Below are 13,547 nucleotides of genomic sequence, written 5' to 3'. Positions count from 1 at the left end.
GGGAATTGAGCTGAGGTGGGAAGGACTCCCTAGTCGAGAGAAGAAGCATGCTTTAGGAGAAGTCAATTCCAACCTGTCTAGCTAGACTTCCCATTAGGATTAAAAAACCAGTGGCCGCATTGTCATGATTGGGATCATGAACAATGTGTTGGTTCCACAGCCTTGGAAGCTACAGCCCTAGCCCTGGCTATTCCTTCATGAGATCAGCATGGGCTCCTTGCAACCAGGAAGGTGTTTGGATCAGACATTCAAAGACAAGGGCTGTGCCTTCACCTGGGAGGCAGGAGCCTAGACTTATTAATAATTATTATTTAATTAATAAGAAATACATCACTAGTAATTACTGTCCTGATTAGCCTCAGGTCAGCTGTCAATGGCTCCAGTGGTAGACCATGAGCAAAGCCCTTAGGTTTTCTGCATCTGCTAAGCACAGTGGGGATGACATCTTTATCATGCTCACCAGACATGTTGCTGAAGAGGCAGACTGAGAAGTAGGTGTGAGGGCCCGGTGATTAAGAGCTTTTATTGCAAAGATGCAGGTTCGATTCCCTAGCACCCCTGTGGAGGCTCATTACCTCCTCAAGCCTCGAGCACAAGGCATGCATTTGGTGTACAGGCCTACATGTGGGCAAAACACTCATACACATAAAATAGTAAAAGATAAATCTAGAAGATGAGGAAGAAGGAAGAGGAGGATGGGAAGGAGGAGGAGGATGAGGAAGAAGAGGAGTTTTTTGGTTTCCTTTTATGCTAGGAGCTCTAGGATTCTCTGGGGAGAAGCTGATGTCAGTCCTCCACCCAGTCAGATAACGATACAATCAATGAGTAAAGGATAAGAGGTCCCAGAGGGACATGCACAGTTGAAGCCATGCTAAACGGGGACACTATTCAAAGGCCAGATGGGGACTGCAACAACTTTCCAGTTAATGCTTCAAGAGGCAATGACCAAGGGTCGCTGTCATCTTGAAAAATATTATTATTTCAGCGGGGCCCGGAGATGCAGGCCTTCAATCCTAGACTATCAGAGAGGCTGAGGCAGGAGGATTGCAACTTTAAGGCCTGCCTGGGCTACGGAGTGAGTTCAAGGCCAGTGTAGGCAACTGGTGGGGCCCCGTTTTTAAAAATAATAAATAGAGAATGCTGGGATGCAGCTCAGTGATGGAGACCTTGCCTAATATGCTCAAGTCCCTAACATCGATTCCTGATACTGTGAAAAGCTTTTCCTGTCAGCAATCACCTCCTCAGAACTATCCCAAACGCCCAAGCCTTTCACCCAGTCTGTACCCCTTTCTTGTCTGCGATCTGTGGATTACTTGGTGAATTACTGCTCATCTTTGGAGACATCCTCCAGGGGTGAGCTCCTCAAGGCTCTCCCTGAGTCTCCTTTTCCTGTTTCCCCAGGCTAAGCCAGGGTCTCTTGCTTGTAGTCCCTTACCCCTTGGGCATAGCTTTGCTATTTTATGGCATTTGTCAGGATTTTCCCTACGGTAGCTCTGATTCTCTAGTTCACTGGGTGCCTTGAGGGGTACTTGCTCCCTTCAACTTAGCAAGTCTAGTATATGGTTGGTACCCAACAGGTGTTGGATTAAATGAAGGAGGAAGCTGCAGTAGGTCCCTAAGATAAGGGACCTGTACCTTAGGATTGAGATGGATCGAGATGGATGGAGATGGGCCATCCTGTTGTTTTAACTCCTTTTTCCCCCCACAGAAAGACCTCACGAGCAAATGCTGAGCAAATGCCGTGGGATGGAGGAAGTGTCTGGCTTGTCAGGGTGGCCTCCAGAGACCATGGGTCTCTTTGTCTCCATCTTGCTTGAATTCTTGTCTTCTAAAAGCTGGGAGAAGCTTCCTCTACAACTTGCTCCACCCACGTCCAGGGGCAAAAATAACTGAGAATATTCTGGGCATATTCACAGACTCCATTGACATCTCTTTAGCTTCACCACAGCTAATTTTCCCAAGTACCTCCTAGGAGCTCCACCCGAATAGTTTATAGTTAATACACGTCGCCTAATCATGATCTTCAGCCTTTAGGATCAGGAGGGGCTCCTCTGCCGGGAGGTTTGTTTGGGCCAGAACTGACATATCGACTGGCCGATATGCAGACTCTTTCTTTGTAGCTAATTTACGCTGAGAGAGAAGGGAGGTTACTTTGCCTAGTTATAGTAGGAGTTCGTGTAGACAGTGTCAGAGACACAGAGAAGACAGAACAAGATTAAGTTCACCTGTAAAATTCCGCTGCTGGGATGCATCTGCTGTTACATTTCGTTGTGTTTTCGCTTTATATCTGTATACACATTCGTGTGCTTTATAGGGTATATGAATATTTATGTGTGTGGATTTAGATATCAAATCTGGATAATATTCTATGCACATTTTTATAACTTGCTTTTCATGTAATGCTGTATCATGAGCAGCTTTTACATGCCATTATACCTCCCTCAAAGACAGTACTTGGGAAGGTGGTAGAGCAGCCCACGACAACGATTAAGGTTTTAACGTCATGCCCCACCCCAGGTATAGAAGGCTCGGCAAGCCCGCCGAGTCATGACTTGCTTCCTGGTAAAAGACCAGGTTTTCCACAGGGACCTCACACAGTAGCACGGGGTCAGCTCGTGGATTCACCTCCTGTGGTTTCTGGCCAAGTGTGGCTTCTCACATCCACCCTGTGGGGACAGGACCCCTAGGATAATGAAAGACCCCTGATGTACCTGGCAAGAAAATGGGCCTTCCAGATTTCATCTTCTTGCAACCAATGTGTGTAGAGGAAGCCATAGTAAATTCTTTACTGGCTCACGAAGCCTTAGAAATGGGGCTCTCGCCAAATTCAAGGCAAGCCCAAGAGGCTTGCTCTTGAGAATCTTTGTCAAGTCCAGGTGCCCACTTCCTTGACCGAGTAAACTCAGTACAGCCATCTGTCTGTATTTGGACTGAACTGAGGATGCTCAAGTGTTTCATACACAATGGGGTGGTAACTGTACAACACCTGGGAATACCCCTAGATGACTCTATGCCACCTCTAGATGACTTGAAATACTAAGCAAATGTATATTCTATCCAAATACCTCACTGTACAATACCGGTTAGGGGCTAATGACAAGGAAAACAAGTTGATCCATGCTGAGTACAGAGTCAATTCTTTTCAGAGCATCTTTGATCTGTGGCTGGTGAAAGCCATGGATACAGAGCTTGAGGAACGAACGGCAGGCTGCGTATTGCAGATGCCCGCCTAAGGCCCGAGGCTCATCCTTCTGAAGTGAATTAATGCGGTGTCAATGCCTCCAAACTTCCCACATGTTCTCACAAAGTAAATGTTTCAGCTACCAGCCAAGTACCTCTCCTCTGGGAGACCCCATCCTGCTGGGCACTGGGACAACCTCATGATGACAGGGATATAATTTTAGTGTAATTATTTGTTTATAACCCAACGAGATCTGCAGTGCTTCGAGAGCAGGGACCTGTATGTGGCTCACGGCAGGCACACAATAAATATAGGTGCGCGTTTGTATAAGATTTTACTTTTTCTCTCAGATGTGGAATAAAAGAAACACTAAAGGTATGCTGAAAACCAAAGCCTGAGACATAAATCTTAACCAAGGGACCGATGGCAAGAATGTCGTATTACAGCTGTCCCTCCTGTTCTCCACATCCTTAGCAGCTATGACTTACTGGAAACATTGCATTGTAAGGTAGGCATGTGGTGCCTCATTGAATTCTGACACGGGCACTACTGATATCTCTATGTTATAGACAAGGGAAACAAGATATTCTTGCTCAAATTATGGAGCTAGAGACCAATTTTAGATCCAAAACGGCAAAGGCTACACCCCTAAATGTGGTCTATCTGACTGCAAAGACCACAACCATAGACATGATCTAAGCTGGACCCAAAGGCCACACCCTTAAATGTCATTGCTACTCAGTTATTTTGGAAGGGTGCCTAGATGGAATTAGCTGTTAGTGATTCTGGATGGGTAGGAAAGACTGCGTTTTCATGTCTTGGAATATGTATGGACTCTTTTCTTCCCAAACAATATACCGAGGGAAGCATTTGCATAGCACTGATATTATATGATGATATAAAGAGTGCGTGATACTATATATATGCAAATAGCATATACAAGTACTGTATCATTTTACAGAAGAGCCGTGAATGTCAGTGGGCTTGCCAGTCCACACAGGCTTTTGAACTAGCCTGTCCCAGGATAGATTCCTGGACACATATAAACTCAGTGAAGCAGTCTGCGAGAAAAATCCAAAATGCCTACTTTCTAACTGTCCAAACACGAGACTGATTTACTATACCACCCTTTACAAGAAGGACAGGAGAAAATAATATTGATCTCTGGGTATCCACCCACCTTTGGTTTATGGATCGGGTGATTTTCAGAGACCCACAGAAGTGTTAATCCAGCCATGGTTTTGCTTTGTTTTTGTTTTTGTGGGAAGCATTGGTATGAAAGGACCACAGGGCTTGAAATGCTACTTTAAAAAAAAAATTCAATCAAGGACAATTCCTATACATCTCAACTTTCGGCCCAAAGTCAACTGTCTGGATAGAACAGGGTCTCCTCTCAATGAAGGTGGCGACTCCAGCCTGTCTGTCTGAGAGTAGCCAGAGGACTCATCACAGTACGGTCTTGGCAGCTCTCTGTATGTTCATGTCTTCATCTAGTGCCATTTATTTTTCACAGCGTCAGAGTCAAGTAGACTGGAGCCGCTTTCGGTTAGAGAAAATGAGAAACAGACCAAGAAGAATGCCTATACCCATAAATAATGTTAGTTCCCTTGTCAGTGGTCAACTCACAAAGGATCAGGATTTCTTTGTGGATTTCACACCTTGTAGTGGCAGTGGAAGCTTCCCCCACCCCCTTCCCCGGGAATCTCGATTCCACAGAGACCATCTTGTACTCTAGTAGAGGGCTTAGGGAATGTAAGAATGGCTGAGAAAATTAGGAAGTGAACTCATCACGCTCCAAGTTGCGTGCTGACATAGGTCCTACTCATCTGTGGTGAGCGTGTGTTTGGTCTCACAACACAACTCTTTTCTACACATTCCTGGTGCACCTGATTCCTGGTCACTGTGTGGCTGACTGCAGTGTGTTAGCTCCCCTTGGCATCTACTGACGGTGAAACAGAATTGCATGCCACTCCACAGCTGGCTGACTGTGTTTTCTGAATATTGTGATTTGTATTCCTTTTAGTTTAGATCCTTTCACGGTTCACATCTGGCCACAAAATCCCAGGGAAGAGGGAGCTCCATCTCCCACAGGTGCTGATTTCCAGCAACAGGGCTTCAACATTACCTACAGAGTCCCAAGCCAATCTCGGCCCTACCACAGTTTGAACACAGAAGAGCACAGAACTGAAGAATTACAAATAAGAGAAGAATAAGCATAAATAAACATACCAGAGCATGAAAATGTGCTCTTTACAGACAACTAAGAATTAGCGAGGTTCTAGCCCAGTGCTTCTCGCCCTTCCTAATACTTTGGCCCTTTAATACAGTTCTTCATGTTGTGGTGACCCCGACTATAAAATTTTCATTGCTACTTCATAATTGTAATTTTGCTACTGCTATAAGTCATAATGTAAATATCTCATATGCAGGGGATATATGATATTTGATCCCTGTGAAAGGGTCGTTAGACCCCCCCTCCCACCCTCAGGGGTCAAAAGCCACAGGCTGAGAACCTGTTGGTCTAGCAGAAAAGGTAAAGCTTTCTAATGCTTTCCTTTCTTTCTTTCTTTCTTTCTTTCTTTCTTTGCTTCTTTCTTTGCTTCTTTCTTTGTTTCTTTCCTTGTTTCTTTCTTTGTTTCTTTCCTTGTTTCTTTCTTTGTTTCTTTGTTTCTTTCTTTCTTTCTTCTGTAAAGAGCTGAGTTGATAGCTCAGTGGTAGAGTGCCTACTTAGCATGCACAAGGATCAGAGTTCAATGCCCAGTCTGACAAAAAAGGGAAGTGTTTACCATTTAAAACTACTGAAGTCCTTCCCAGATTTTTAAAGCGCAACGGATACTCCCTCCCATAGGGAATGGATGCATCAACATATTTCCAGTCTAACCTACCCATACTAGCTCACTACTGACTGAATGAGAGAAGACGAGCCTCCAAAGTCCCTTGGTAGTATTGTGTTGCCTATGCCCGGGAGCCTCCTCAGGACAATGACTGACTGCAGCTTGCGTTGTTCATGGCTACAATCTTACTTAGAGTTCCCCATCACTCATGGAGGTTATGAGATAAGGAAATAAGGCTAAATATATTTGTAAGTCTCAGACTTCTTGTTGTCAAACACACCCTCCTTTCCTAGCCTAACCCTGCTGCTCCTCTTTGTATGATGTCACGGCTCAGCTGGAGCCTAGGAAAGCCGATCTACAGAGATTGAGACGTGCCAGTCAGTGTGGGATGAACAGAAATCAGATCCCACAACACTGTGGACACAGACTCTAAAACACAGCGTGGGTTTGGTGGTGCTGACCCACAGGAGCAAAGTAACTTAAACAGCAGTGATTAGTCTTTGCTCTCAGTTGAATTTAGAACCACGTGAGGAGACAGGCCTCTGGGTTGACTCTATGAGGTTGTTTCTGGATAGCTTTAACTGAGGAGGGAACACTCACCCTGAACGTGGAGAGAAAGGGGCTAAGAACAGCACACACCGCTCTGTGATTCCTGATGGCGGATGCCGTGGGACCAGCTGCCTCATGTTCTGGATGCCGTCTTTTCTCTGCCACAACGCGCTGTGAGCAGAGGGGGACCCTTCATCCCCTAAGCAGTGTTTTAAATCAGATCAACGACAAAAGCAGCTGATCTATAACCCTCAATTGTTTTCCTCCATTCTCTTCATTTCTACCTCCATATCACTGGAAAGTGAAAATACTAAAGGGTAAATTTAGTGTCCATGTGAATTCGGATGGAAAGAGGTTGGGCAATCACCTAACCTAACATTCTCCAAACCACACAGGCCACTGCTGTGAAGTGCTCTCCAGGACCAGGGAAGCCTGGGAAAGAGCACAGGCCACTCCTTGCTCCAATCTGCATGCGTCCAGTGCACCACAGTGCGTGGGAAACAAACTGTGGACGATTCGGTCTAGTTTTCATAGGAAAGCTGTGTGCTCTCCTCTGAGGCCACAGGGTTTCTATGGGAAAGGTTCCAGTTCCTACACATCACTGAGGTCTTCTTGAAGGCAGATAAAACCAGACCGTATGCTATAATAGTACGTAAAGTGTGCTGCCCATCAAAGGTCTACAAGGTCAAAGGGCTGTAACCTTAAGCTGGAAAACAACCACTCATTCAGACCACCTAGAAGGTTAAATATGCACTTGCAGTGTTACCCGGAATTTGTTGCTCTCTTTTGTCATCTCGGGTAACTCAGGGGACTGCCCTAAATGAATTGTAAAGCCTTAAGATCCAGACTGGAATATGGAATTGTCCTATATAGAGACACAGAGAAACCTTTTCTTCCCCCCAAGCAAAGCTGCTGTGTCTCAGAATTGCTCAGGGGTCCAGGGGAAGGCTGATGGCCCCTGTTACTATTTTCGAAGTTGGACAAACTTTGTTCACTTCGAGGAGATTAAAAAGCCAGATTTGTGTAAAACGAAAAAAAAAAAAAAAGTCCTTTGGAGCAGATCCAAGAAAGCCCAGCTTCTGGGTGTCTATGTTAAGTCAAACATCTGGATGGTAGATAAAAAAGCTGTAGCAGTTGGGCCACAGGTCCTCCAAATTTATCAAGACACACTGATCATAGAACTAAACAGTCCTTATCCCCCGACCCCCACCTGTCCTTCTGATTGAGCGCCTGGTTGGGGTGTCACCGTGGGGTCAAATGTCCACAGGTGCTGGTTTTAGAAATCATATACAATCTTAACAATGCAGCTCTTTTTTTTTTTTTTTTGAAAGTGATGCATCTCTTGGGGGAAAGGCTGGAGAAGCCTGGGACAGTAACATGAGGTGATTGAAGCAGCTGAGGGGCCCTGAGGTCTGGTGAGCTAGGATGCTCCGCCCAGTTTTCTACTGCAGGTCTCATTTGTGTCTGTTTTTCCAGCAGCAGAGGGGAAGTAATGTATACGGGAGGCCGAGCTCATCCTTTAGCAGGAAAGGGACAAGCTGTTGGCTGATATCAGTCAGCAGGGAGGAGGTGGGAGAGGAGCCAGCCAACGCCTAACTCCTTTATTTGTGAGGAGTTCTACACACGCTCCTTCAATCTTGATGAAAAAGCATGGGACGTAAACCCTGGTCTCCATTCTATTCATCAGGAAATTGGGACTCCAAAAAGTCTAAGGTCGGGAAACAGGGAGGAAGCTGGGCTGGGGTGAACCGGAATCTGCCTGTTCTTTCTGTACCACCTGTCTTGCTCTCAGAGAGGAAAGTTCGCCATGAAAACCAAACTCCTTGCGGAAAGAATGAGATCTGACTGTTCTAGAGAAACAATGGAGTTTCCCAAGAAGGGCAGGTTACACGTACATTCTTGGCATCAACAATGCAATATTGCATGTCCTACGAGTCCCAAATGGAATGACTTTAATCAGAGCTTTAAGTCTGTGCAAACGGTTGAATTTAGAGATACTTAAAGCAACCTTGCAGAGTTTTGCTTTGCGGTCCCCACCACACACCGGTTTTGTATTATTCTCCTCACCTCTCCTCAACCAGAGAGGGTATTTTAAAAGCCCACATGCATCCTTTCCAATTTTCAGTCACCAAGACCTACAGGACTGAGTGACGCACAACAAGACACCAAGGTTGTTAAGTGTAGCCTGGATGATGGTCCCTAGCATGGTGCAGATTTGCAACATGGCTGGACTTGGTCTGTGGGGTCTGTTAGAGGTGGAAGAAATGCCTTAGAACATTCTTTTTTTTTTTTTTTTTTTTGGTTCTTTTTTTTCGGAGCTGGGGACCGAACCCAGGGCCTTGTGCTTCCTAGGCAAGTGCTCTACCACTGAGCTAAATCCCCAACCCCAGAACATTCTTGTACCCACCACACCGAACCATCCTGGATTTCCTAAAACGTGTTACACTGATTTATGTTTAATTCTCCAAATCTATTTATTTAAAAAAATCCAGGGAGCGGGGAAGAAAAAAAATCACATAAAGTGGCCTTTCACATTCTTCCGATTCTAAGTTATTTGGGGCTCACAGCCACACCTGTTCTACCTGCTTAAACTGCAGGATGGGCCAGGATTCTATCTCATTGCTAGAGTTGGGCGACTCGTGTCATCTTGAGGGTGGGCCTATCCTAAGGGGACATGCATTGTTACATTTTTGTTTAAATTTAATTTTGTTTTCATTTTTGAAGGCCGTAATAACCCAGTTTCCAGGCCTAATGACAAATACGGCTATGCATGGCGCCACGCCTCAGGGAAGTCGTTTTAAGACTTACTCTGAAAAGAACATACGGGCCACACTTTGGGGCTCCCCACTGTTATTTGTACAGTATCTAAACTCAATAAAGAAAGCTGAATATTACAGAGGTAAATGTATTTATCGTGCCTAATACTTAGAAATGGCCACAGGAGAAGCATGCAGAGATAATGAAGGGACAAGAAGCTTGGTCTTACTGTATTTCTCAGATCGGAAAAGAGAAGGTGAGACTTGAGTATCGACTGCTGAGAAATCAGAAAGGTATAGAGTTCGAACTTGAATGGGAGACTGACCGAATGGGAAACTCAAGCGAGCTAAGCCTGCTAAAAATACTTCTTTATGGCTTTATGGGTTGAGTTGGGATCGCTTCGAAAATCCTGTTTGGAGATCTAATCTCTAGTACCTCTGGTGTGATGGGATTGGCAGACAGAGCCTTGCAGAAGACCGAGTTAACAACACAGGTTATTAGTGCGGGCTCTAGTCCAGGCTGACTGTTGTCCTTGAAAGAAGGAGAGAATCTGGACACAAGGAAGACCACAGACACGACCTGATGAGAAAGCGACTGTTTACAGTTATGTTGGAGGGAGAGTGGACTGAGAAGAAACCAGGCCTACTGTAACTTTGGTCATGGATTTGTGGCCTCGAAAAACACGGGGAGTAAATTTCTGATGGTTAGACAACGTAGATTGCGATGTTTTCTCTTGGCAGCCTGAGCAAACTGATCCATCCATCCATCCATCCATTCATCCATCCACCCATCCATCCAAGAGGGGGGGAACTCACCACATCAAAGGCAGTAAACACGTGACAGTAGTGGTGGTTGGACTTCAGATCTTTTGTGATATAAGCAAAGGTTGAGAGGTCTTCTGGGTCCTGGGCAGCACAAGAGATATTACGAATTTCATGCTCGGCAATTATGTTCTAGAAGAAACGACACAAATGATCACTGCTTCCCACTGAGAATCAACGCATGTTAGAAACAGGACAGGTAATCTGTCGCTTTTCTTTTCTCTAGAAGGTTCTAGACTGGCCATAGTCAAAGTGATTCAATGCGCTGTCCGTGGGTAAATGTATGACGCCAGGTCCAGAAGGAACATTTTCACACTTAATAATAATCAATGATAATAATAAACAACCTAAGATAGCCATATTCCGGGTCAGCGGCTCTCGACAGACGCTACGCGTGGAAGCGGCCTGGGTGATAGAAATTACTAAGCATTTTTCCATTTCTGGTTCCCATGTCCAGCTGTAGATGCGGGGTCGCCCGCTGCTAATCCTGTGTAGGAGCGATTATCTGTCGCCTGCACGCGTGAGGGGAGCTGTGACCGAAGGAGGCTGCCTTGACCCTTCGAGTCTGTGTTTGTCACTCTTTGGTGCTGGGATGGAACCCGGGGACTTTGGTTGGGTTAGACAAGTGGTCCCACAGTGAGGGAGGCTTCAGAACCAAGCAGGAGGGGGGAAGCCTCTCTCCTCAACTTCTCAGGAGGCCCTGTGACTGCAGACCAGGGGAACATGCAATGGGATATTCGGGTTTCGGGTGGATGCCAGGATCTATGGGTAGGATATCTCTGTTCTCACTAGACCCACGACAGAATAATGGTGCGTGTGCCTGCACGTGAGCGTGGACCTCTGCCGCTCTCTTGCAGGTGTGTGCCTCACACAGGGGAGGTGTGAAGGGGGCTGAGGTTTCTTCCGGAGAGCTGACAGGCTTTTGAGCTCACTGTACTGCTTTTCATCCTCCCTCCTCTCTGTTTTGATAGGACTGCATCTCTTGTGTCCTCTCCCTCCTAGCCTTTGAAAATAACTGTTGGGAGGGAACAGTTCAGTGCCATTGTCCTGCGGCACTGGACAAGTAACCGGAGGATGTCATCTTTTGCTGCAAAACCTGCTGGAAATCTCTTTTGATAACGCAGATGTATTTAAAAAGCCCTGTAATAACACAATCTTCCTTTTAATCTTATAATTTCTCACATGTCTTTTGCGGTTGTCACAAATATGAACCCCCCCCCCCCAATGCTTCAGTTACCCTAATTACTTTCTAATTGCATATCTTAAAGAACCCGTTGGCAATACAATGTTCTGAGTCTGCTCATCAATGCTTAAAAACACTTACAAAATGTCCTTCCCTGCTAGCACCCTCCGCGAGTACTTCACGTCCCTCACTCTACCAAGCTCTGTGGTCGGAAAGCAATTACAGAATTAACACATAGAAGACAATTAAATTAAGACATTCTTCTCCGTGGCCTCGAATGCTGACACTGTGTGCAGCTGCTCTGTCAAAAATAACTCAAATTGAAATTGGAAACCATAAACAAGTAACATTCTACTGCCGAATAGCTTCAGTATCCAGAGTCACGCTCTTCTTCCTACATTCAGGTAGCACTTCTTTAAACAGAGCACTAAATTAGGAACCGGTGAGTCTTCAGAAGGAATTTTATGGTCTGCATAGCCTTTGAAGGTGCTGTGTTCCCAGGTGCGGGGAGCCTTGGCTATCACTGGATTGGGGTTGCTGGACTCCAGAAGTCTGTGCTGAGTGGCTTCACCTGATGTGATGGTTAGTGTTGTCAATCTAGTTAGTGATGGGATCTACGTCCACTTGGGATAAGTGTTTCTGGGCATGCTTGTGGGGGTTATTCTGATTACTGTGCATTGAGGCGGGGGAACGCTTGCCCACTGTGGGCGGCACCAATCCATGGGTCCGTTCCTAGACTGACTGAAAGGGAGAGATGGAGTTGGGTGTAACATATCCTTACTGTGTTTGCAATGTGACCAGCTGCCTCAAGGGATGGTCCCTGTGGCCTGCCTGCCGGCACCTAAACCTGAGCCAAGACAAACCCTCTCTCCATCTTGCTTCTATCTTGCATTTTGTCAGAACACCGAGTCAAATAGCTAAAACACCTGCCCAGGAGCTACAACCAGCCGGTGAGTACTGGCTCTGTCTTTAAGCTGCCATTTGCATCCTTGAAGACCTTTGTCAGCCTTAGGGAGATGTTACAAGTGCGCTTTGGGGTTTGCTGCACTCGATCTCCTGGCTCTGACAATTCATTTCCACAGTGTTGCGGTTCTGCGCAAAACCACGAAGCAGGGAAGCTGGCTCTCCGGTGCTCTGTCTTCCTCTCTGATCTAAACCCTCCTAGGACTTTTCTGGAGGCCTTTCCCTTCTTGTCCCTGAGAGGCCAGGCCTAGCATGGAGAATGGAGCCCTGTGTATGCCTCACATGCTTGGCTGATGCTGTGTCACTGAAGCACATCCCAGGCTCAGTGTTGGCTTTCGTGCTTCTTCGAGGTATCTGTGATGCTTGTATCGTACAGACATCATCTTTCCTTGCTGTTGAGAATGTCTCCGCTAGGAGGAAAGAACTGCTATTGAGGTAGCCTACAGTCAGGCAGGAATATATTCACAGACCTTTGTATCCTTGGTAGGCCATGGTGAGAACTGGGATGTCTGAGTGAAGATGCTGCCTCTCTCACTTTTGAGGATAGGGAGGCCAGTTCTCTCTCCACGGAACGGAGCCAAGGACTCTGCAGCTGCTCTATGATTGTGTGGAGACTGGATGGTCAACTCACTCTTTGGAGAAGACTCAAAGAAGAGAGCACTTTTCTCACTTCAGCCAGGCATCAGTTTCTGGCTACTCCATACATTAAAAGGTGACGTTAACATGAGTGATGGTATCCTAAGGTACTGTCCGTAGCTCCATGTAAGACCGGACTCTTTGTATGTTGTTAGCATTCATGTCTAAGAGTGTTTGTTCTAAGGAAGACAGAGTTTGACAAAAGCTCATGAGAAGGGCTGGGGAGGGCCTCATCTACTCTCCTTTGGGTAGGGTTTGACAACTTTACGGCTGTCAACTTCTGCCTGACTGCCACCTCTCATTGAGTAGAGAAACAGGTATAGATGTCTCTGGCCTGGTGGATACGGAACAAAATAAATTGTTTGGTCCAGCCACTTAATATGATGATTCGAAGAAGGGTGTGAGGTGCCAAAGGGATGCAGCCTAGGAGTCTGCCCCTCGTCACACCCTTCACCGTCACCCTGCAGCAGAGAGCTCCTCCTGACCTCTTCCTTAGGCTAGACTCTTTTGTATCAAGGGACTGAGATGTTCCCCCTAGAGAAGGACCAGGATGCAGGCAGTGCTCGGAGAGAGCCAGAGATGCCCACGCACAGGTGTCCCATTCTGAAGACTGCACTGCGCAC

At 46.1% G+C, this 13,547-nt stretch overlaps 1 protein-coding gene across 16 annotated transcripts in view; it reads right to left on the bottom strand.

The window, feature by feature from the left end:
* The window catches only part of Anks1b (ankyrin repeat and sterile alpha motif domain containing 1B), a 1,165,946-nt gene that overhangs the window by 14,553 nt on the left and 1,137,846 nt on the right, over positions 1-13,547 (bottom strand). For all 16 annotated transcript variants that reach the window (NM_001414940.1, NM_001271371.3, XM_087557137.1 and 13 more), the window contains one exon: positions 10,137-10,274. In NM_001414940.1, the coding sequence (NP_001401869.1) occupies positions 10,137-10,274 (138 nt within the window). The remainder of the gene's footprint in view (positions 1-10,136; positions 10,275-13,547) is intronic.

Source organism: Rattus norvegicus, chromosome 7, assembly GCF_021556685.1.
Source record: "Rattus norvegicus strain SHRSP/BbbUtx chromosome 7, alternate assembly SHRSP_T2T, whole genome shotgun sequence".
Taxonomy (NCBI): Eukaryota; Metazoa; Chordata; class Mammalia; order Rodentia; family Muridae; genus Rattus; species Rattus norvegicus.
Note: the sequence above shows the minus strand (reverse complement) of the source record. Positions and strands in the feature narration are given on the sequence as shown.